We start from the raw sequence: 26524 nt of genomic DNA on the forward strand, positions 1-26524 counted from the left end.
TATGCAAAGCAAGTGGTGAGGAAGACTTAAAAGTCAAGAACGCCCTCGATTTGTTATGTCATGTGAATGAGTACACTTTTGTCACCTAAACATGTTGACCTTTGATGTGCAAAGCAAGGGGTAAAACGTTTAAAAGGCCAACCCTCCAACTCAAAACTGAACGGTCTGCAAGTCTATGAAATCACCTCTGCTACTTCAAGCTGGATCATCAAGCTGTGTATCAGCAAGCTTTTCAACTCACCTCTGCTACAGGTGCAAGGGGATTTGCCCCAGGCATACCATCTTATCTATGAATTCAAGATGTGTCCATGGATGCCAAGTGCAAAACCAACCTACCTGTGTACTAACAATGTAAAACCGTAAACAGATCAGCACGTCACTTTGTAGTCAACTTGGAGCTCTTGTAAAGGAAAAACGAATGAACAAAATAAATAACTTGCATCTGTACATCTGAGTAAATTTCAGACCATGATCAGATTACACCTAAAGAAGTTCTCAAAACTTTAGACAGATTTCTAGCACCCGCAATGACAAACACAGACTAGGCTAGTTCATTGTGACTCCCATGCAAACAAAGATGATCTCTGATGACAGTAATACATTTACTTGGAGATAGACCATATAGACCGTAGGCCACAGGGCCAGCTCTTACATCTTGTTTGATATTTGAGTGAAAGAAAGAAAAATATTCAGGTATCCAGTACATTATTATATTGCCTATGTAAAGGCATGGGCCATTTTAAACTGCCCAACAGCATGAGATTTGAACACCAATTTTTTAAAAAAGCAAGGATGTACTGATGATCCACTTGTGTTGTGCAGACTTTTGAGGTAAAAATTATTTATATCTTGTGGTAACACTTTGCCTCATCATTGCAAAGCAGAATATTTGTTGGCAAAAACTTGAAATAGCAATCAATACCAGAACCTGTTATCTGGACGAGATCACGCAGTACTAATAAGGCTTCATTTTGCCTCGACACAACATTCCCTTTACACAGGAACATTGGGCAAGTCAAAGCAAATGTAGAAGGCTCCAAAACCTCCTTCAGCACCTCTAAAGCCTCCATAACCAAATAGCTTAAGATGTACATTTTATATCCATGTGGAACTCATTTGGTGATGGTTACATGGCACACGTGTTGCTCCTGTACAGTCGTATTAACAAACCAGGATCACCAGAATGTAGTCACCACAAGCAACTTGAAAAGGGTAGATGGTGCAGGAGGCTGATCAGACCCGTGCATTAAGCCTATCATTTAGGTTAAACTTGTAGAGAAGTCTGTATCTGGACTCCTCAAGACAAGTCAAAGGAGCCTTGCCCTTCAGATATAGCATACAACAGTCTTTCCCGCATGACCTCCTGAAAGCACCACAATGTCAATGACGCTACAAAAACCAAGTGCACAAGATGCAAAGGAAAAATGCAAAAAGAATTAACCTTGCAGGAATATGGAGGCAGCTTCAAATAATTTGCACAGGTCATAACACTGGGCAGATCACCATCCGCTAAGGTTGTTCCCAAGGCAGAGGCTCCAGGTGGAGTTGAGCCCAATACAGCTGCAGTGCTGCTCATTCCAGTTGGATGCTGCCAAAGAGACCAAAAAAGGAATTTAAGCAAGACCCCCTTTGAATTTAGGCACAAGAAGGAAACAGTATTGTGATTGTTGAATCAAACACGGCACAAGAAGGAAACAGTATTGTGATTGTTGAATAAAAAACGATTTCTAAGCATCCAAGACAAGTTACAACCACTAAATGGGCAACCCTTTACCTTCCGGACAATAGTGAGTTTGGGATTCAGTGCAGCAAGCCCTCCAGATGGCAGTCGTGGAGCACCAGTGACAAATCGCAAAAATGCCCTTTGCTGTTCTGGGTTGAACTCACCCATTATCTCCAAAAGCTGACATTTTTAAAAAGAGAGAAATGATAAGACATGTGATGTCTTAGAGGTAATTACACCACTCTCTGTATTATATACTTACATGTCGAATTGGTGGACTAGCCGCAGTGTAACCATGGTCAAACTTCATGTGCTCAACAAGGGTCTCTGGCTGTAAATATCAGCTGCCTAATTAGTTTTCCATGCTTTTCAGCCCTCCCTTATAATACAGATGACCTTTTTACATATGTCAATACTTACCACCCAAAGTTCTCGGCAACCACAAAGTAGATAATCCAGTTCTTCCTCATTGAAAATTTGCAGTGATGAAAGCTGAAAAACCTGCCCAGAAAAAAATAATTCCTTAATAAATATTGTGATGATCCACTTCTGGCAACTGAGCCATCATTGGCACTCAGTGAAGTAATGAACCCATGAATTTGGGTCAAAAACATTTGATAGTTCAGTCTGCCCTCTCTGTATAATCTGGACCAAAAACTATTATCTATTCCACTAATTCAGATTATTAGTACAAAGCTCAAGCAATCATGTGCCTGCACAAAATATATAGCTGAAAATCAATGGAATTCAGACAACACATAAGAGTAAACAATACCTGATTAAACCCTGCTCGGAAGGCTTCCATCTGTTGGGCAATCCCTGTTTTCAAAGTGGCATTTACTATAAGGGATATGTACTCCTCCAGGTTTTCCAGAGTCACCTAATGTATACATGTTATCAGCATAATGCTAGTGAATTGAGAAAGACCAAAATTGTAACCAAGCATATTTCCACATACCACAATGTTCTGTCCATCTGCCTTCAGTAAATACTCTGGGTATCCTGGCAGCGTGAAATCTAAACACAGGTCTTCAATCTTAGTCCCACGAAATAACAGGTTGTGTGAGTCTTGCCTTATATCTACTGTGGATGACTCCATAAACTGCTTCCTGCGAACAAGATTTTGCATCTCTTGTAAAGTTGCACCCAGTTCCAGGTCCAATAACTTGACGTCATAAAGATCAAGCTCCTGCACGTTAACAGCTAAAGCTTAGACACTATAGACATCTAAAGATGATGCAGTGACCACCCAACCACAAATGCAAGACAAACAAAGATGGTCAACCAAACACAGCCTCTATGTAGTCAGAAGAAAACAAACTCAAGGCACCTTGGACATTTGAAAATACATGAAACCAACCACAAATTCAAGTCAACAAACAGAAACTGAACATAGCCTCTACTCAGAAGAAAATTAACGGCAATTTACTTGAAATATGAACACGATTAGTCAACAGCAAACTCACCTGCCCAAGCATTAATTTGTAGAAGGCTATTGATAATGGTAAGTCCAACAGCCGACCATCTTGAAGAGCTTTTCCCATAGTTCTGCCTAACAGTCGAAAATGCTCTATCACCTTGGCATACTTTCCATCATTGCCACTTCCCATGTTAGGAGGCCACGGACGCGGAAACAATCCAAGAGGAGCATGTACATAATCATCCTCCTCAAAAATCCTGCCGCTGCTTGTTTCCCCTCCCTGGTGTGTGACAGAGGCATCATCTAGATCTTCCGAATCTGCATCATGCATATCAACATCACCCAATGCACCATCATCAAGCCTCGTCACTATCGGGCTCGCCCGCCACATTTCCAGTGAGCCCTTCTGCAGATCACGACTCAGTAAGGTATAGAACTCCAGCGTTGGACCAAGACCAGTACCTACTTCACCAAAGTACTCCACTTCAAGAACTGCTTTATGACCAGAGTACAGCTCCATGACCTTTGCTGCCGAGTCTAAAATGCGATTTCTTGAAACTCGAACCTTCTGACGCTGCAGTCTACCTATACGCAGCTCCCTGTCATTTGACGCAGTTGGATTATCTGCACTCTGTTGTTGTTGCAAACGTTGAAGGGCACGGGACAAGCCAAAGGCTGTTGAATAAAAATATTGTCTACGTGTTTCAAAAGGGAATAGGAAAGGGCATGCCCGAGTTAGCTGGTAACACCAGGCAGGCAGACCACCGCTGCACAAGGCTAAAGCATCTTGCATCTGGCGTGCAAGTTTTGGTGTCAGCTTACTACTTAAAAACTCTTCCTGAGGAACACACATGCTTGAAATCGTCATCTCATTCGTGTGACTGATCTGTCCTTCTACAAATGCATTGGAAATTCCCTGTGAATGTAGTCGAGGAGCGAGACGATTTAGTCCATCCAATACACGAAGCAAAAGAAGAATGTTATAGGTAGCATTGGATTTATCCAAATCGCAGGGCAATTCTCCTTGCAAAACACTGTCAAGCAAAGATGCTTGCTGGCCTAAGCCATCTACACCATCATTGTTTGTTCCAGTGGTGGTTGCAAGACTTTGAGCCACTGCTGTGGGCTTTGGTGACGAAGCACTACTCGAGGCTCCTGTGTTGTTTTTTTCTGACAGACAATCAGCCCTCTGATAGGTGATGGTGTAGACTTCATCCCATAAACGTTTGCCTTCACCAGCTGAGTACTCAGGTCCTGCAAACCTTTCATCATCCTCCTCTTCTGCAATTGCCTGACGCTGGATGGCTTGGAAAATTGTGAATGACCTGTTCAATGGCTTGCCCGCCAAAGTGAAGGCAAGTCTTGCAGGGGTGTTAGAGGATGAAACTATCGGTGTCAATGATCGGCGATCTCTACTTGCCCGTAAGCCTTTGCCACCTGCTGATGCAAGTCCAGCCATGGCAGCTGCTGCAAATGACAATGAGTTTCTGGATGTTGAAGATCCTCCTGTCCTCGATTCATTTGTTTCAACCCCACCTGTTACAATCCCTGACCTGCTGCTTAGGTGAATGTTTGGAATAGTGGAGCCAAAACCAGACGGCCGTGACAGCATTTCTACTGATGTTGCACTTGTTGAAGCACCATTACCAGTAGCCACAGTATCACCCAATCGAACATCATGGACACGTTCACTTACACATAATGGAGTAGGCTCTTCACCAAAGACCTGCAAGTAAATCAAAAGTTCACTGTCAGTTAACCATTTATACATGCCTTCACTCACCAGAAATTCATGTGATAAGTTGAAGAGTTAGCAAGCAATCATCAAGAACACACCAACTACAAGATGACCACTATCATTCAAAGATGGGATCCTTGCATGTAGCAGGTCAGAACTATCAGGATGTGGCTCCTCTTGAACATTGTGACTGCAAATTAAGTTTAACTCTAGAAAGATGCATTGTGCTACCTTTCTGCAAAATTGAAGTTTACTTGAGGCTTCTCAGAAGCTTCTGCCAGACTGCTTGTTCTAATTAATGCATTCATTGTATTAAGGCATATGTATTTATGGCAGCCACACCGTGACTAACCAATAATAAAGCGATTTAATTTTTAACAGTTTGCCATGCATTGCACACAATCTTAAGTCATCATTCTCCGGGAGCCCGAAGAACTCACCAATCGTACCTCCTCATGCTCTTCATCCTCATCGTCCTCAGAAAAATCATCCTCTTCCATAGCAACTGCCTCATCCAATTCAACAGGAGAAACCTCTACATCCTCATCCTGCATATATGCCAATCATTGGAAATTGATCAATCTTATTCAAATTACAAACTTCGAGACCATCTGACTTCCAAAGTAGAACATCATTACCTCACTTCCAAGATGAGCTCCAGCCTCATCTTGTGCCTGCTTGGTACTTGGAGTGGTGGCAGCAGCACGTCTCCTTGCTGCAGCATTTCTTGTCTCAGGCCCCCTCAACTCTTCTCCTGAATGCCTAGTACCTACTTTACCCTTGCCTTTTACTTTGGAGGAGCTCGCAATAGTACCACTCTCAAAGTCCTTGCTGGCTGAGGCTCGTGCCTCAGAAGCCATAGCTGCAGACGATCGAGACCTTGTTGATGGCCTTGTTGCAGGAGCAGAAGTGGATGGCGAGTTTGTACTAGGTAAATTAGCAACTTCTGAAGCACTCACTGGGGCTGGTTTCTGTGAGATATCTGATCTTTGCACTCTTGGCCATAAAAACTCCTCAATTGAGGAGAGAGTTGCTAAAGGATCAATAAGAACAATATTTGATGAGTAATCTCGCAATGTCCTCTCACCCGGAGCCCTAGAAAGCCGCAGCTTAAAGGGCTGAGCCAAAGCACTCAATCCAGCCGCAATACTAGCACTGCCTGAACCAGACCTAGGGGCATGACTAAGTACAACAGGAAATCGTTCAAGGGATGCCAAGGCACTTTGAAGTTTGCGTACTAGTATAGTAGCAGGTGGCTCAGTTCCTCCATCAACAGGTTGCATCGCAACTGCAATAAAGTGCTTCAACCTGTCAAGAGCCTGCTGTCGTAATCTAGCATCCAACAGATTCTCTATGGACTGAGCCCCACAAGAAAAATAATTTAGCAAAGATCCTACTATTCCTGACCCCACAAACTCAAATGTAGAAACACCATCGCCTCTACAAAGTTCAGTCAGTATCTCAGCTAAGGTTGCCATAGCCGTTTCATCATTTATCAAAGGTGGTCCAGAAGTCTTCCCCTTGCCTTTCAGTTTACCTTTCGAGCTAGGTGCTGTATCACCATTTAACTTCAAACATAATGCTTTCAGTTTGCTGAGACTCTCAGTAATGCCCACGTCTGCAATACCCAACTCAGCAGGAAAGTAGGTCTCCTTGAAATGCTTAGCTGATGTTAATGCTTGAGAACGCAAACTGCTCTTGGATGTATGTGTCAATGCATCTATACTACAACTAGATGGAGGCGAGCCAACATGTCCACCACAGCTTAGAGACTTGACTTCTTCTGGTACCATCTCACTGTGAGAGCCACTAGAACGCCTCCTTGTTCCCCGTCGTGGTCTAACAGGTGGAGTGCCACTATGTCCTGCTGAGCCGTCTCCTGTTCTTCCCAAAGAGGGAGATGGATGAATGGAAGAGCTTCCATGATCAGCGACAATCATGTTATCAACTGCATGGACTACTCCTTCTTTGACAAAGAGCTTTGTAAAGACGTCTGGAAGCTTTAACATTAACATCTCTGCAATCTGCAAGGCTGTTATCAGCACAGAAGAATCTTTGGATGCCAGTACCCCGGCAAGGAAGCTGCAGAAAAAGAGCACAAGGCACATTCAAACACTCCCCCATGTGTCTACGTTTTTCTATATAAAATCAGTATTTAATAGTTACTAGCATTACCTTGCTATATTTAATTCTCTGAAAAGAGATCGCAAAATGTCTGGTGTGCTAAAATGCACTAGTTTACTTATCGCGGCAAGACATCTGTGTCGGACTTGAGGGTTTACACTGGACCCATATACCTGCAAAACATGTGGAGTTAAGAACACCAGCAAGGTAGTACATATAGCTTAAGCCATTGATCAAAATAGAAGCACAGTCACCTGGATCAGAACTGGAAACATATCGCTCCCAAATTGACTTAAGAGATCAGGCTGATCTTGCAGCAGCTTCTCACGAGTAGACATCTGTGCTATCTCATCAGCTTTGGCAGAGGAGCCAGCAGACTGCTTTCGGGAAGCACTTCGTGACAAAATGACCCCATTTGGTGGGACAGCTGATTGTGGCATTGGGGGTAGCAGTTCATTGACAAGAGTAACAATCTCACGAAGCTGCAACAGAATTCAGACATAAGAGAAGAATATCATAACAGAATCTCGTACATAAGAGACGAATATTATAACAGAATCTCACACATAAGAGATGAATATCACAAAGCCTAAACACAGTGACAGAAAGAGCAATTTCTGGACAACACTAAACAGCTACTCCTTCAACAACACACATCCGCATTAGCATATTTGAAAAGTTGAACAAGAGAGGATCAGAATCTTTATAGCAATTCTAGGAGTAAACAACTCTTCTTCAATGATTTGAAGGATAAGGAAAGGTGACACATCTCCCAGCCAGACTCCTGAACTATTAAGAACAGATATACTATTGCACCTAGGCACTGTTAGCAGTCACTTTAGCATCTCATGTGTGTCCACCTTATGGGGAATCAGGCAGCCACCCTTTTGACTGGTTTGTGTTCTCTCATGGTGCAGTCACTTGCTGAAGTTCGATCCGCATGTATGTGCCCCCAGCCACCCTTTTGACTGGTTTGTGTTCTCTCATGGTGCAGTCACTTGCTGAAGTTCGATCCGCATGTATGTGCCCTTGCCATTTTGTGGAACCATTTGTATTTCTAGAACCATTGCAGCTAAGATCCTCCCTCTTGGACAAAAAGAGGTTGATCTGTTCTTGCTCTTCCTTGCCACGGTGACAATTGTTGTGTTTGCTTTGGTTGCACACTAGTGGATTCAGTTCTGTTTCTCATTTGTATAGTATGCGTTGACATGTTTTGCTCACCAAACTTATACTATAAAGCATTACATAATTGCAATTGTCACGAGGACATGAAATTTTGATGCTTTGCTTAGGATTTGATCAATTGTTGATCAAATGTGCAAACGTGTGATGCACAAGTTAGTTATTTCACAATGAAGGACCCCAAGATGTTAGTGGGTGTCAACACGCAAAATGTCGTAATAAGTTATATTGGTGTCAAAAGGACAAGAATTGCTGATGCTTTGCTTAGCATTTGATTTAGTTGTCAATCAAATGTTCAAATGTGAGGCGCACATGTTATGCAAGGCTGTTTATTCACAATGGGCTATGAAACCAACCTTCCTTCTTGGAAAGGGTAGCAATTCCCCCATTAAGCACTTAATTACAACAATCAACAAATAAACATAAATTGAAATGAGCAATTTACCTTAGCAATCTTGGAGAGTAGACACCCGATTGGTCCCAAAACTAGCGCCCCTTTCAGTATTTCCTTAGCTTTAATTGCTAATGGATTGAGTGCAAGTTGAGATTCCACAATCTCCTTTGCTGATCCAAAAGCCCCTTGCTGTACATACAATCAGCAAGCAATTTGGGCCAATTGCCCCTTGATTTTCACCTAGGAATTGCACAAATGGAACCACCAAGTGGCCAAATGTTGCCCCAATTCACAATGGATGGCTTGGCATCTGAAATCCTTGTCAATTCCACAAATTTCAAGTGCTTTTCAAAAATTTAAGGTTTACAACAAAGATCTCTTTGTTGTCCATCAAATTTGGTTGAGATCTGAGATCTACTTAAAATGGCTAAGAAATGCTTAGATCTCCTAAGAATGGGTTGCAAAAGGTGAGAGAAAGCGGAGATGAGAGAAAAGTCTGATTTTCTTTGCAAGAAACCCCTAAATTCTGCCCGCTAGTTGCTCCAACCATCTATTGCCAAGCACCTCCAAAATGTTGTCACATGATCACCAATGCTATTGCTAGCCCCTAGAAGGTGACTCCCTCTCGGGGGCCCCAGATGGCTTGTCTTCTGCAACAAATTGTTGTTCGCTGATCAAAAAATGGACCAGCAGCTCGCTCTCTCTCTCTCTCTCTCTCTCTCTCTCTCTCTCTCTCTCTCTCTCACTGAATGGCTGAAACCCAACCCCCAAAAACGTTTTCTCAATTTGCATGGGCATTTTTGCCTCATGGCAACCTTCTAAACCCATTTTTCAGCATTATCCACCAATTTAATTAATTTTCAAAATAAAATAATCCTGAAATTTATGACCTTGCCCAAAATTAAATGTGCCCATCCATGATTAAATTGGCTACGCTATTTGCAACCTGGAGTGGTCCCCAACCTCCCTAGTGTCACCACCGACACTTCTTGGCCAAATAATTGTCTTAGGATCAAAACTAACAACAACTAATCCCTAAAGCCCAACTGGCATAACTTAACACAACTTTTGCCTTTGACACCCACTGCATCCTCAAGGTCCTTGGCTTGTTACTATGAAATAACTACCATGTGCATCACATATGCTAAACAACACTCAAAATTTCACATCCTTGTGACAAGCCAAGGACCTCAAGATGTCAGTGAGTGTTAGAGGATTTTGATCCTGCCCTTCACACTTCTATCTACAATCAAAGGATTTTGATCCTGCCGGACACATTTTTACCTTCCGTTGTGCTCACTCTGTGTTTGGTATCACAGCCATATCACATAACCACTTGAGAGAAGCAAGGTAGTCAGTGACAAAGTGAGGTTCTGCTTGTGTTTAGATAGTTAGGGTGTGTCGCCGTTGTTTGCTGTGTTTTTTAGCGTTCACCCTCAGTCGTCCATTAATCCCTAATGGCTTCTTCACATCAAGCTGATAATGTGTTTTTTGCACCCGACACTTTCTAAGTGTTACTAGTCTTTGGGCAATTCAACAATCATCGTCGATGAGTCTCAACCAAGCTCCAAATGGATTCTACATGAAATCGATGCATCTCATATTTACGGTGAGAATCAATTGTTCCAGTTTAAAGCACCATGTATATTGAAGACCAAGGCATACTCACAGTAGGTGACTCTCTCTCTCTCTCCGAAGATCAACATGTAAATCTATCAACACTTGTTTATCCAAAAATTCAAAAACACCAACATAAGGACTATCCCTATATCCATTTAGGATATATAGCGATTTGAATTATTCCCCTCTTCCGTCGAGGCCTTAATGCCTCTTGTATGGCTGCTATTCTAGATACACGACATCTTCAACTTCATGATATGATAGTAGGTGATGTTGTCTCACCTCTATCTAATGGACCAATTTTCTCTGAATTGCGTCCTAACTATGTAATAGCCATAGATGACCCCTACCTATCAAAATTGTTAATGCTTCATATTAGAACTATGGGGCTGCAGATGAAGGCATCTTCTGCCCATTTAGCTATACAGTATAGAATGGTATTTCGCTATATGTCATTAGCTATACCTAGAGTTATAGAAGGAGTTAACGCTCCTAAAGATAAGGGCCACACGATCATTATAAAGTCAAACGAGACCACACAAAGGTTTCTTCTAGACTGTGTCGATAGAATTACTACATAAATGGCAGATAGGCATCTCTACACTAAAAAAGAAAGAACTACTACCTCCCAAGGTTACTAAGGTACAAAATATTAAAGGGAAAACTTTATTTTTGCCCCAACAACAAGCACAAGAAACATCTATTGCTGACCTAGTGATTCCTCGATTCCCAGTACAACCACAGTTGAACGTTTTTGCTTCTCAGAAAGCAAATGTTTTGAAGTTCCATACATAACCATGTTCTCATGAACAAATTGTAGATGGTGTGTGCCAAAACTGCAGAAAATTAATAAAAAAGGCTTCTTCTTCTTTTTCTTCTTCTTCTTCGGTTCTCAATGCCGTACAGGAATTTGAATATAAAAATAATCAATATAAGGATGCTCCTTACTTGAGACCCCAAGATACTACTTCTTGGACTACTGAAATCCAAGCTGTCAACTGGACACACTTAGCATTAACTGGCTTAATTGAAAAAATGGATTCTCTACAACAAATATCTGATCAAACACTTGGCTTATGCCAACAAATGGTGAAGTCTTCTACAATAAAATCAACTCCAATACTATCAACAAATAGTCAGTTCACTCAGACCTACTACAAATGCTGTTATATGTTGGACAAATTCCTCCAACAAAAGATTCTAGAAGGGATAGAGACTTCATTTTGCCTCTCCCTCTTCAAGTACTCTAAATGTTCATCAAGTTTTTTCTACTAAGGACAAAGAAAAAATGATCATACCTACAAGAGAAGGTACTTCAAGAATTATCAAAACACCTCAAGTTTCAAAAAAAGATCTCCATTGTTACAATCTTGATATTTCTCAAGGTGAATATACGATGATTTACTACAAGAAATGCTACATATTTACTGCCCCATGTTGTTTGACTTACAAGATCCATCTCCTATCAGTTTTGGTTTATTCCAGAAATCTCTTCAACCTAGCGATACTACTGCAAAATTAGCAGATGACCTTGAATTTATATTTCCAAATTGATCAAAAAAGGATTATCATTCTGCCTTTGATATTGTTGATGAATATAATCTTAGCCGAATCCGACGACAAAGAGAAGCTAACAAAGTTTTGGATCAAATGCCTCTATGCATTGACCCAGAAGATTGGAAAAAATATGAATTCACCGGCCATGTCGAAGAATGACTCAACTCCAGATTTATGGATAAAAACATTGAGCAACATCCTCCACACATTCCTTCAACTCAACTCCCTGCATGTCACTTTCATGACGAAGCAACTTTCCAGAGAAATGTTGCTTATACACTTACTTCCTCAGATAAAGATGGTAACAGTGTGATCAATAAGGACTTTGTTCCCATAAATCCACACAAATCACAGACCTCCCCAACATCAGTTCTCCGTACCTAGATAAATGCTCGTCATGTAAGTAAAAAATCTTCAAAATTACATTCTATCAATACTTCTATTCATGTAAATGCTACATCTACTTTCACTTCTACTCCGAAACCCTCCTACAATCAATTTCGTAAGAAAATTGGTGTGCCCGAAAAAGTTGGTTCATTCCCAATATGATCAATAGATTAAAAATCACCTCAGAAAATAAAACTCCTTATATACATGATATATGTATACATTGAACAAAAAATAGTGGAAAAGCAACAGACAAACAAAATAGATATTTTAAATGCAATGACATGGATTTACTAGTGGCCTCAAGCAATGGTGGATATCTATACACCCACAGGTCAAAATGGCGATTGTTTAACATACAAACCCAACCTAGATATTTTTTAAGCTCTTACTAAGTGAGCTACTAGGAAACAAATGGGATGACGTGCTTGAAGTACGAGAAGCATTTCTCAAGTCTAAACTGTGTGACCTCAGAATGTACAAAGAGTATCTTATCTACATGAGAGATTAGCTATACGAAGGTCTTGGAGCCCATAACAACCCAATGAAAGAACATCTGGTATGTTCATTACTAGAACCAATTTCTTTCTATTTTAAACAGAAAATAAAAATAAAAATAAAAATTTCATAGATAGTGTAGGACAAACTTCATAAAAATAGAAATCAAAAAATGACTCAACTGAAACAAAAGTTTCCTCCGTCTATTTGTAAAACAACCTTAAAATTCGAACTTGATTTTGAATGGGAAAACTGTAGCTATGAAACTACTAGCAAAAAAGACTAGCATTGTCACAACTACCACAGAAACTTCAAGTCTTACTTCAACAAGCAAGACAATGGTTATAGATTCTCCAAACACTCTTGGCATTCTCATTGCCACACACATGGAAAATCTTATCACAGATCTGATAAGACAAAAAACTATGAAAAGGATTCAAAAAAGAAAGACCTCAAATGTTAAATTTGAGGAAGCTCATCTCACTTGGCAAATAAATATCCCAAAAAAGGCAAAGCACATGCTAATTCTGCAAAAGTAAATATGTATCATTATAACTCTACCTCATCAGATGAATACTCTGATTATTCGGATACTGAAAGTTACTCTTATAACAATGAAGACATCTCTATTGACTCCAGAGATAGCAACACTTCTTAGCATACTCCTACCGCAAATATAAGTACTGAGTCATACAATATCAAATTCCACTAAAGATTCTGAGGATAACATGATTAATCCTGATAATTTTAAACATGTAAATCCGCATGCAATGCATTTTCTTGGGGAAAAGAAAATGTATATAGATACTTCTTCTACTTCTACTTTTAGAGATGAATCTTCAAGAAGGCCAAAAGAAAAGCAAGTAAAACAAAGCTCATCAAAATCTAATAATTCTGATACATCAATAACTTCCTCCTTAAAAAAGCAAAAGAATAAGATCACACAATACCTTTTCTCCAATCCATATAATCTTCCCAAACTAGGCAAACCTAGACCAGAAACAAAAGGCCAAGCAAACATGTTCATGTCATATAATCTTAAAAGGCCATATCAACCCAAGACTGCTTCCCGATAACTACAATCACTCTCCTCTCTGACTACGGGAACACAACAAGCAGATGCAAATGTGATAAATGCTTTTCTTTTGATGCAACAAGAATTACTAATAGAGTGTGACGGAGCTGAGAGTGAACCCGACGGATAACACATACACAGAATAGAGAGCAATAGAAAGCAGAGTGAGCACGACACTTGATGTTCTGTACAATGACTAGTAACCCTCTTAAGGTTTGAAATAGATAGATATATATAGATATATATAGGTATATATGAAAGTACAAATGTGCTAAGGCTATGTTCACACCCGTGCACATATAATAGATGCGATGGCCCTTTATTCCCAACAACCTCCCACCTAAAGGCAATATGTCTTAAGAGCAGAAAAGAATCAGCTAAGTCTAGGTATGTACAAAGCTGAAATACATATACATATCCAACTCCCATCATCTGTCGGCAATGAGCGAACCGCTCTGCTAGAAGAGCCTTCGAGAGAAGATCTGTAGGATTATCATCTATATGCGCTATGACAAGCTCAATGCTCTTGCTGTCAAGTACATCTCTAATGAAATAACGCTTCACGTGTATTTGCTTTATCTTTCTATAAAAGACGGGATTCCGTGCTAGCATGATATCACTCTAACTATCACAATGGAGAACATGTAACTTTGTAATGTCAAGCTCTCCCACAAGACAAGAAAGCCATAAAGTCTCCTTACATGCCTTAGTGACAACCACATACTCTGCCTCTGTAGTAGACAATGCAACATACTTTTGTAGCTTAGAGATCCAAGAGACTACTCCTCCTGTGAAGATAAAAACACATACTCAGAAGTGGACTTTCTACAGTCTGCATGACCAGCACAGTTTGCATCCGTAAAGCCAACAACAGATGCCTTATGCTTTTCAAAGCAGATGCACAAATCCTTTGTGCCTTTGAGGTATCTCATAATACATTTCACTGCTTCCCAATGCTTTTTACCAGGGTTTGCCATGTATCTGCTAACCACTCCCCCTACAAATGCAATGTCAGGACATGTAGCAACCATAGCACACATCAAACTGTCAACAACTAAAGCATATGGTATCTTGGTCATTTCAACCTTCTCATCATTAGATGTAGGACTATCCTCTGTACTTAGTTTCACATATGGAGACAATGGAACCCCAATTGTTTTCCCCCCCTTCATATTCAAACACTGCAAAACCTTAGAGATATATAACTACTGAGATAGATAGAGCAACGCTTTTGGCATATCTCTGAGTATTCGCATGCCAAGAATGTGATTTGCATCACCAAGATCTTTCATATCAAAACTACCATGAAGACTTTGCTTTAGTGAGTCCAAGACATGAGTATCCCTGCCAACAATCAGCATGACATCAACATATAGAATCAAGATAATCAGGCTACCATCTGTTTGTCAAAAGATGGAGTACCAAAGAGACAGTAGGGTTGGCGGGGAGGAACGTAGAGTGAACTCGACAAACATGAATGAAATTATGAAAGTTCTGAATCATGGAGTGAATGTGATACAAGGGACCAAGGGTGCCGTAGCACAAGAGAGATAATGAAGACAGCAACGAACCATAAGCCGCAATGTCCACTTGAGGGGTGTGAGGGTAGTGAAGAGACTCAAGAGAAGAGCTGACAGACTGAATGAATCAACCGTGAGGAATGAATGAGAGAGTGGCCTATAAATAGGCACAATCAGTCTAGGATAGCGTCTCTTTTTGGGATTGCAAACCCTAAACGCAAAACACAAACTACAGTTGAAGGGTGAAGGGTTTCTCAATACCTCCTCTCAGGCCCAAAAAGGACAACAAGAGAAGAGTGAGGTGGAGATGGAATGTTACATACCAAAGAATACTCATGCAACAGGTGCCATTGGGACCGTGTCGCTTGTGGAAAAATCGTTCACTTGCGCAAGTGCCCAAGTACAAAGATGATGAAAGCATGCAATGCATAGGAGGAATTTCAAACTTTGCTTGGTGCCGAGAACCATAAGAATATGCCCGTACTCGATCTCGAGAGGTGGATTCATGCTAACCAGGTGACCAAGGCAAAAAGATAAGAGAAGGAAAAAGATGTAGAGGATCCCTAAGATCCAAGATTTCCACCGAAAAGCAAAACTTGCAGTAAAGACCAATAGACAGAGTGAACTGGAGAACCTGAAACACAACCTCCTGAAAAAAGCCACTAGCTCTGTGCATCCATGCTGAAAAGTAATACGAAGGCCTCATAACCAAGTCACGACTGAGAATCTCTGAGGTCCCGATCCAGGTGGTACATGAAAATCTTGGGTATCAGTAGAAGAGAGGACTGGTCAAAGACAACCATCCCAAAAGTAGAGGATGGGTGAAGATTTTCATGTGGAATAGGTTCCCTCTTTGAGATGAGAGGTGGAGGGGCCTCCGTTGAAGTCGAACAAGAAGTAGATTTCCCCTCTAAGGGCAAAGAAATAACATCCTCCTTTGAATTCCCCTCTGAAGTAGATAAGAAATCTAAAAACTCATGGATCACGGACTCTGAAATGTCTGATGACGAAGGAACTACCGCCAGTCGAGCCGAAGAAGGTATCTGGGTTATTGAAGAGCTCCCAGAGGTAGCCTCTCGAACTTGAGTAGTCGAGGGTGGCGAAGGGTGGGACTCAGAATGAGCAAGAGGTGGGCAACAGTCCTCGTCTCTCAGTGGAGCAGATTGGGTAGCCGAAGAAAAGGAAGGAGTCGCGCAACCACTGTCTCTCGAAGGAGTAGACTGATGAGAAGACGGTATCAAACAATCATTGTCTCTTGATGGAGCGAACTACAGATCCATAGGTCGTGGAAGCCACTGTACCTAAAAATAAGTGGAAGAAGACTGTCACTAGCATTGCGACGATCTCCGAGAGCTCATAGCGCCAATCGATTCTCCATGTGCTCGAAAGGACTTAGTGCCCATGCGATACGTCTTATTGTCTTAAGCATAGTACCCTGATAGCCAATGTAGAACGATCTTTGTGGCCCAAAAAGAAGAGGTGACACAAGGAGTACTTGGTGGAAGACGCATATACTCCGGAGGGATGGGGAGCAAAGGTCGATGTCGACAAGCATCAGTGGTGTGTCTGGTGATGCCACAGTAGGAGTACCTAGTAGTCTGGTCATCTGTTGGTAAAGAAGCCATGGATACTACTGTGCCTTGCTGAAGAAGGAAGAGGTCAACCACCATGAACCACGAACCGCAATGTCCGTCTCAAGGGGTGTCAGGACAGTGTGAAGCACGAACTACAATGTCCACCTGAAGGGATGGGAGGGTAGTGGAAAAGCTGAAAGTGAGCTGTCAGTGGGAGGATGTGACTAGTAGTAAGAGACAACAACCACTAGAAAAACGCAGGTGAGGAGAGAGAAAGACTAAAAACACAAGCAACAAGAGAGAAAGACTAAAAACGCAAGAGTGACAGCTTGAAGGAGAGAGAAAGACTAAAAACACAAGCAGCAAGAGAGAAAAAAACTAAAAGTGCAAGCAACACAGCTTACAAGAGAGAAAAAGACTAAAAACGCGAATAGCAGGACTGTGATGATGTGGCAGGTTGTACGGCAACAAGTCTCCACAAGAACAACAGTCGTCTAACTTAAATCAGCTCCAAATTGCGTGAAGAGGACTGGAAACCAGGCGCCAACCGATGGAGGCAGCAATGAACAGCTTCAACTAAGATGGCCTCCGCGAACAGGGTGTGGGCAGCAAGCTGAAACACTTGAAACCCTGCAAAAACAAGATGTTGATGCAACGGAAGAAGAAGAGAAGTGGAGGAACCCGCCACCGGTCTTTGCCTTCATTGGACTGGATGATCTTTGCCGTTGTTTGAACAGATCCAACTCTGTTACCATATCAAAAGATGACGTATTAATGAGGCAGTAGGATTAGCGGGGAGAAACACAGAGTGAACTCGGCAAACATGGAAGAAAAAAAGAGAAGAGAGAAGAAATTCTGATGAATGGAATGATGAAGTTCTGAATCATGGAGTGAATGTGATACAAGGGAACAAGGGTGCCATAGCACAAGAAAGATGATGAAGACAGCAATGAACCATGAACCGCAATGTCCTCTTGAAGAGGTGTGAGGGCAATGGAGAGACTAGAGAGAAGAGGTGACGGATTGAATGAATCAGCCATGAGAAATGAATGTGAGAGTGGCCTATAAATAGGCATAGTCAATCTAGGATGGCACCCCTTTTTAGGGCTGCAAACCCTAAACCCAAAATGCAAACTGCGAGTGAAGGATGAAGGGTTTCTCAACATTGTTGCCTTCTTGGTGTACAAGCAGTGATCCACTTGACTTCTATAAAAACCTTGAGACTACATAGATATATCAAACTTATGATACCGTCCTCTTGGTGCTTGTTTCAGCCCATACAAACTCTTTTTGAGTTTACATACCATCTTCTCTTTCCCTTTTGCCACAAACCCTTTAAGTTGCTGCATATATATGTCTTTATGCAGATCACCATGTAAGAATGCAATATTTAGATCCATCTGTACATACCTTCAGCTAAAACCAAGCCAAAAAAGGTTCTCAATGCAATCATCTTGACCACAGGAGAGGAGATCTCATCAAAGTCAACTCCATGTTTCTGCTTGTACCCCTTTGCAACCAATCTTGCTTTGTACTTTGGCGAGAAACCAGAAGTGACCTTCATCTTGTAAACCCATTTGCCTGGAAGGATTTTCTACCCTTTAGGCAACTCCACCAAGTCCCAAGTGTCATTTTTCTCAAGAGAGTCCATCTCTGACAACATGGCTTTATACCATTTCTTGTTGTCTTGTCTATCCATTGCTTCTTGAAGCAAGACAATTCACCACGGTTTGTCAACATGACATAATCAGCCACATTGTTTGCACCAAGAACGAACCTATCAAGTTGTCTAGCAGCCCTAGACAATCTCCTAACCCAATGATCATTGTTTGATGGCTGTCGAGCCTACAAATTTCCATTTTCAGCTTTGCTGTCTTGGCATTTCAGCCTGCAAATCAACATTAACAACTTGCTATCTTGGTTGTTCCTGCACATCAAGTGCATCATCATTATGGGCAATGATCGGCTGATCATTTCTAGCAATATTTTCTGCATTTGCAGGTTCATTTACAGCAGGTATTTGCTGCTGTACAACGGCCACATTTTGTTGTCCAAAAGGTATTCCTTCCCGAAATACAACCCCACGGAGTTCCTCATTTTTTTCGAGCTGTTTGTGCATGCGATCTTCCCGAAAGATAACACCATTGCTGCATACTACTTTTCTTTTCTCAGGATCCCATAATCTATACCCCATTTCACCTTCATCACCATGTCCTAGAAAAATACATTTACAAGACTCTGGCTCAAGTTCGTTGTGATCGTCCTTACGCATGTGCATAAATGCTTCACAGCCAAACACTTTCAAGTGTGCATACGAAGGTGGCTTGCCCGACCACACTTCTTGGGGAACTTCCCTCCGCAAAAACCTATTTGGTGACCGATTAATCAAGTGTACGGCTGTCATAACAGCCTTTGCCCAAAAACCATAAGGTAAAGCAACATGTGACAGCATTGTACGGACCTTATCCTATATGGTCCGATTCATAGGCTTTGCAACTTCATTTAGGGATGGATTATGAGGGGCAGTAAGCTCCCTCTTTATCCCTTTGTTGTCAAAAAATGCCTGAAAGGCCTTGGACACATATTCCCCACCATTGTCAAAAACGAAGACACTTAAGTGTCTTATTAGTCTGATTTTCAACCAATGCCAAGAAATTTTTAAACTCATCAAGCACTTCGTCCTTGCCACTAATAGGGTAAACTCATAGCTTCCGTCTAGCATCATCAAGAAAGGTGACAAAGTATTTCTGTCTCCCTAAAGATAACCCTGTCATCTGACATACATCGGAATGTACTAACTCTACATGAGAAGATTTCAACGAAAGAGACTTCTTATGAGACATCTGTGCATATTTACCATAAACACAATGATTACAATGCTCAAAATCAACATAACGAAGACAAGGCAAGTAACCCAAACGAGAAAGCACTTTCATTCCAGTTTGACTCATGTATCCCAACAAGCCATGCCACAAAGAAACACTTGGCTACTCGATCACGATAACAACATGGTCACACACACTACATACATGGAGACGATACAAGTTATCACTTTTACAACATCTGGCAATCACTCTTGATCCCTTACAGATCTTACATTTCCCATCACAAAAGGTGGTATGAAATCCACCGTCATCTAGCTACCATGTGCCAATCAAGCTCTTCTTAAGCTGAGGTACATGTCGTACATGCTGAAGTGTAAAGACAGAACCATGATAAAACTGCAACTGCACACTGTCAATACCTCCAATGTCACATACATAGTTGTTCCCAAGATGGACAACACCATGTCGACCCCCTGTATAGTTAGAAAACCACTCATGACGAGGGGTGACATGAAAGAAAGCACCTAAATCTAGAATCCAAGTGTGCATGTCATCATCCGTATCTGCAAGTAAAGCATGCATACTAAAGTGTGAAGAGACAAAGAGTATGTCATTTCCACTGTCACTATCATGAGTGACTACATTTACCTCTTCAAATTTGACACTACTCTTCTTAGGCTGACTCTCTTTCTTCTCTTCCTTGCTATCATCCGTCTTCTTGCTCTTTTCTTTCTCTTTCTTCCATTTGTAGCAATCACATTTAAAGTGACCCTTCTTGCCACAATGATGACATTCAACATCCTTACCACGTGATTTAATGCGTCCCTTGCTATCAAATTTAACTTTCTGCTATGATCTTCCCCTAGTATACAAAGCAGTGAAAGACTTGTTGGATGCATTGTTCTGCCGATTCATTTCTTCCACGAGTAGAGCACTATCTGCATCAGCATACGAAAGGATCTAGCTAGTAGTTTCATAGCTACAGTTTTTTCATCCAATATCAACTTCAAATTTTAAGGTTATTTTACAAATAGATGGAGGAAACTTTTGGTTCAGCTAGGTCATCTTTTGATGATAACAAACTTCTTTAATAGTTCGTTATATAGTTTGTATATTTTATCCTATACTATCTATAAAATCTCTTTTTTTCATTTTTCATTTTCTATTTAAAATAGAAAGAAATTGATTCTAGTAATGAGCATACCAGATGTTCTTTCATTGAGTTGTCATAGACACCAAGACCTTCGTATATCAAATCTCTCATGTAGATAAAATACTCTTTGTACATTCTGAGGTCACACAGTTTAGACTTGAGGAATGCTTCTCATACTTCAAGCACGTCATCCAATTTGTTTCCAAGTAGCTCACCTAGTAAGAGCTTTAAAAATATCTAGGTTGGCTTTGCATGTTGAACAATCACCATTTTAACCTATGGCTATATAGATATCCACCATTGCTTGAGGCCACCAACAAATCCGTGTCATTGCATTTAGAATATCTACTCTATTTGTCTGTTGCTTTTCCACCATTTTTTGTATAACGTATGCATACATCATGTATACGAGGAGTTTTATTTCCTAAGGTGATTTTTCATCTATTGACCACATTGGAAATAAATCGACTTTTTTGAGCACATCAATCTTCTTGTAGAACTAGTTGTACAAGGGTTTCGGAGTAGAAGTGGAAGTAGATGTAGCATTTACAAAAATAGAAGTATTGACGAGATACAATTTTGAAGATTTTTTACTTACATGATGAGCATTTATCTAGGCACAAAGAACTGATATTAAGAGATCTGTGATCTGTATGGATTTATGGGAACAAAGTTCTTATCGATGACGCTTACCATCTTCATCCGAGAAAGTAAGTGTATAAGTAGCATTTCTCTGGAAAGATTCTTGGTCATAAAAGTGTCATGCAAGGAATTTAGTTAGAGGAATGTGTGGAGAATGTTGCTCAATGCTTTCATCCATAAATCTAGAATTGAGTCAACCTTCGACATAACCGGTAAATTCATCTTTTTCCCAGTCTTCTGGATCAATGCACAAAGACATTTGATCCAAAACTTTGTTAGCTTCTCTTTGCCGCTGGATTCGGCTAAGATCATATTCATCAACCACGTCAAAGGCAAAAAGACAATCCTTTTCTAACGAATCTAGAAACATAAATTCAAGGTATTCTGCTAATTTTTCAGTAGTATAGCTAGGTTGAAGAAATTTCTGGAATAAACCAAAACTGATAGAAGACTAATCTTGAAAGTCTGACAACATGGAAAAGTAAATATGTTGCATTTCTTGTAGTAAATCATATGCATATTCATCTTCACAAATATCAAGATCTTCATAACAGTAGGGATCTTTTTCTGAAATTTGAGGTGTTTTTATAGTTCTTGAAGTACCTTCTCCTAAAGATATGATCATTTTTTCTTTGCCCTGAGAAAGAAAAACTTGATGAACATTCAAAGTACTTGAAGAGGGAAAGGCAAAATGAGAACTCCATCGCTTCTATAATATTTTGTTGGAGAAATTTGGCCAATCTGTAACAACATTTGTAGTGGGCATGAGTGAAGTGACTGTATTTGTTAATAGTATTGGGATTGATTTTGTTGTAGAAGACTTCACCATTTGTTGGCATAAGCCAAGTATGTAATCAAATATTTGTTGTAGAGAATTCATATTTTCAATTAAGTCAGCCAAGACTAAGTATCTCTAGTTGACAACTTGGATTTCAGCAGTCCAAGAAGTAGTATCTCGGAATCTCAAGTAAAAAGCAGCCTTATACTGATTATTTTCATATTCAAATTCCTGTACGACATTGAGAACCGATAAAGAAGAAGTCTTTTCTATTAATTTTCTACAATATTGACACACACCATATACAATTTGTTCATGAGAACACAGGTATGTATGAAACTTCAAAACATTTGCCTTTTGAGAATGGAAACCTTGAGCTATGGTTGTACTGGAAGTAGAGAAATCACAAAGTCAGCAACAAATGTTTCTTGTGCTTGTTGTTGGGGCAAAAACAAAGTTACCTTTAATATTATGTACCTTAATAACCTTGGGAGATAGTAGTTCTTTCTTTTTTAGCAAAGAGATGTCCATCTGCCATTCATGTAGTAATTCTATCTCAGACCAATTGACACAGTCTAGAAGAAACCTTTGTGTGGTCTCATCTGACTTCATAATGAAGACACCTTCTGCCCATTTAGCTATACAGTATAGAATGGTATTTCGCGGTATATGCATTCTTACATGGTGATCTGCATGAAGACATATATATGCAGCAACTTGAAGGGTTTGTAGCAAAAGGGAAAGAGAAAATGGTATGTAAACTCAAAAGGAGTTTGTATGGGCTGAAACAAGCACCAAGAGGATGGTATCATAAGTTTGATACATTTATGCAATCTCAAGGTTTTAATAGAAGTTAAGTGGATTACTGCTTATACACCAAGAAAGCAATAGATGGCAGCTTGATTATCTTGGTTCTGTATATTGATGGCATGCTAATTGCCGCCAAGGATACGCATGCCTTGGACTCACTAAAGCAAATTCTTCATGGCAGCTTTGATATGAAAGATCTTGGTGATGCAAATCACATTCTTGGCATGCGAATACTCAAAGATATGCCAAAAGCGTTGCTCTATCTATCTCAGTAGTTATATATCTCTAAGGTTTTGCACTGTTTGAATATGAAGGGGGAGAAAACAATTGGGGTTCCATTGTCTCCATATGTGAAACTAAGTGCAGAGGATAGTCCTACATCTAATGATGAGAAGGTTGAAATGACCAAGATACCATATGCTTTAGTTGTTGACAGTTTGATGTGTGCTATGGTTGCTACATGTCCTGACATTGCCTTTGCACTCGGAGTGGTTAGCAGATACATGGCAAACCCCGGTAAAAAGCATTGGAAACCAGTGAAAGGTATTATGAGATACCTCAAAGGCACAAAGGATTTGTGCATCTGCTTTGGAAAGCATAAGGCATCTGTCGTTGGCTTTACAGATGCAAACTATGTTGGTCATGCAGACTACAAAAAGTCCACTGCTAAGTAAGTGTTTACCTTCACAGGAGGAGCATTCTCTTCGATCTCCAAGCTACAAAAGCATGTTGCATTGTCTACTACAGAGGCAGAGTATGTGGCTGCCACTAAGGCATGCAAGGAGGCTTTATAGCTTTCTTGTCTAGTGGGAGAGCTTGGCATTACAGTGTTACTTATTCTCCATTGTGATAGTTAGAGTGCTATCATGCTAGCACGAAATCCGGTCTTTCATGCAAAGACGAAGCACATACACGTGAAGTATCACTTCATTAGAGATGTACTTAACAACAAGAGCATTAAGCTTGTCAAAGTGCATACAGATGATAATCCTACAGATTTTCTCACGAAGGGTCTTCCAATAGAGCGATTTGCTCATTGCCGACAGATGATGGGAGTTGGATAGATATATGTATTTCAACTTTGTACATACCTAAACTTAGTTGATTCTTTTCTCCTCTTTAGGCACATTGCCTTTAGGTGGGAGGTTGTGGGGAATAAAGGGCCATCGTGCCTATTATATGTGCACGAGTGTAAACACACCCTTAACACATTTGTACTTTCATATATATCTACCTAAAACCGAAAGAGGTACAACACAACAAATTGTACCCAAGAACATAGTGCATCTCTCTCTCTGACTCTCACTCTCTACTCTTGCTCACGGTTTGCTCTCTACCTGACATTTTCATCGCCGGACATTGCATTGCCATTATGCATCACTCACTTCACCTCCTTTTATCCATCGAACCTCCCTAAAAGCTATCCCATTTCTATTCTTGCAAAAGGACCATGGCCATCTTTCCAAAGATTATAAGGCAACTAGCTCTTTCAAAGGGTAAAACGAAATCAAGAAAAACAACACACCCATATATTCATCAAAATCAACCCCAAGCATACAATCAACTTTTTGCCTTCGTATACATCCAACTAGGTAAAGCATGTGCAAAGATGTATATAAAGCATGTTATTTGATCTTGTCACAGACAAGATTGCCTTTCATTGTTGCAATAATTTTTATGGGAGAAATTTTTTGATTGTATGTTCTTAAGAGTACACAATCTATATCTAACGGTTCTTTGGGCCTTTACCCCAAAGAGGGCTCATGGCTGAAATATCATAATGTGTTAAGTCTCCCAAGCTCACATATGCTTGTACTTAATGCTTCTTGGCATGTGTCCATAAGAAAACCATTGAGCATGCTTGTGTTCGTGAGAGAGATTCCACATTAATACTTAGCTCTAGCAAGCTTTGTTGACACCTTGTATGACTTTGGTGTGTGGCAACTTGTGCATCCTTTTTGCACTTGACCTATTGCTGGTGTTTCACGCTACTCCAATGTGTCTCCAACAAAACCCTACATTGAAATGTCCATGGTGCACTTCAATCGAGTTACCAACACTTGCCTCTTACATTACTAGAATTTTGTGGCATTTATCTAACTCGATAAAAAACCCCAAAAAGACATGTTTGCTTTATGAGGTGAAACACATAAGAAATTTCGTGCGATACTCTAGACTTTTTCTTGCTCCACCACATACATTCTACAAAAAGGACTCACTGTGCTTATTTTCATTCCTTGTGTCCCAATTCATTCAACTGCTACCTCTCCATCTTTATTATTATTCCCATCACCAACAATCTACCAATTACAATTCCCACCCTACATTTGGCGTTGCTACCCAACATCTAGAAGTTGTCGCCCTTGCTACCATTGTAGCCTCCCATCCCACCTCTAGAGGTATCAACCAACATCTAGAAGAGGCGCAACCTTTGCTACCAACCTACCGCTAAGGCAAACTAGCAACCTTGTTGTCAACCTACCGCCGCAATTGTTTGGGCTACCGTCACCATCATTCCAAACATCCCCAACTGCTTCTTTTGCTCTTGTAGGGCTGCAACTTGCTGCATTTTTTATCATCAATATTCATCAACACTCCAAACTTTTTTTATACAATACGCTAGACCATTTGTACAACACACTAGACTATTTCTTGGTCCAACATGTTGTATAAGAGCGACTCAATATGCACATCACTTTCATCCCTTGTGTCCTAGTCCATTGCCACCTCTCCATCTTCATCATCACCCTCAATCATTGGATGCTCATCCACTGCAAGCTGCCATCCACAGTCACCACTGCTACCAACCAACCCCCACAATTGTCTAGCTCCCGCCAATATATCAAAAGGCCCTAACTACAATCACTATCATTCCACACATTCCCAACTGCTCCGTTTGCTCCTAGAGGCTACTAGTGCTGCATTTTTCATTATTAACATTCATTGACACTCCAAGCTTTTTCTATACAACACACTAGACTTTTTGTACAACACTCTATGTTTATACTTGCTCCAACATATTTTGCTCAAGCCTTGCCACTGATCATCTAGGAGTTAGCCCCCCTTGCTTTTGCTCAAGTCTTGTCGTCGATCATCTAGGAGTTGCCCCCTTTGCAACCAACCTACCATCAACTGCCTAGGCTACTCCAAGCTTATCATGGGGTCTACATGTGTCACCATCACTCCAAACTACCAACTTGATTATTATTATTTTATTCAACTAGACGACCTAATGCAGATTTGGCATTATTTTATGCCTATATATTCAAGCTCCCTCCTCCTATGATAGTCATTCATCTATATACATCCATAGCAGGTATCGATGGAGAGGATGCTAGCGCCAATGCCCATACAACCAATGACTCAAATTGTGTGTGTACTTTCTCATGTCTTGATATATGGATTCCAATTTCCAAGCATCTCTTTCTTTTTGAGTTCTTCTACAATGTTCTTCTTTTCTTTGAAGTGTTCTCTTTTCTCTTGTGTTACGCAGTCCACAGCAGA

General features: G+C 40.5%; 1 protein-coding gene across 4 annotated transcripts in view; it reads right to left on the minus strand.

Annotated features, from left to right (window-relative positions):
• Positions 1 to 824: 824 nt before the first annotated feature.
• The window catches only part of KAK (HECT ubiquitin protein ligase family protein KAK), a 52035-nt gene continuing 26335 nt past the window's right edge, over positions 825 to 26524 (minus strand). Inside the window, exons 6-17 of one of the 4 annotated variants that reach the window (XM_087671481.1) lie at positions 7260 to 7487; positions 7057 to 7178; positions 5520 to 6963; positions 5331 to 5429; positions 3190 to 4869; positions 2682 to 2912; positions 2499 to 2603; positions 2144 to 2224; positions 1986 to 2054; positions 1775 to 1903; positions 1442 to 1588; positions 825 to 1363 (exon numbers count right to left, since the gene is read on the minus strand). In XM_087671481.1, coding sequence (XP_087527607.1) covers positions 1298 to 1363; positions 1442 to 1588; positions 1775 to 1903; positions 1986 to 2054; positions 2144 to 2224; positions 2499 to 2603; positions 2682 to 2912; positions 3190 to 4869; positions 5331 to 5429; positions 5520 to 6963; positions 7057 to 7178; positions 7260 to 7487 — 4401 coding nt within the window. In that variant the 3' untranslated portion in view covers positions 825 to 1297. Of the gene's footprint in view, positions 1589 to 1774; positions 1904 to 1985; positions 2055 to 2143; positions 2225 to 2498; positions 2604 to 2681; positions 2913 to 3189; positions 4870 to 5321; positions 5430 to 5519; positions 6964 to 7056; positions 7179 to 7259; positions 7488 to 26524 lie in introns of all 4 variants that reach the window. The other 3 variants (XM_087671480.1, XM_087671479.1, XM_087671478.1) reach the window with 3 other exon arrangements.

Source organism: Lygodium microphyllum, chromosome 29 (genome assembly GCF_053477565.2).
Source record: "Lygodium microphyllum isolate KBCC chromosome 29, Lygodium_microphyllum_v1.1.10, whole genome shotgun sequence".
Classification (NCBI taxonomy): Eukaryota; Viridiplantae; Streptophyta; class Polypodiopsida; order Schizaeales; family Lygodiaceae; genus Lygodium; species Lygodium microphyllum.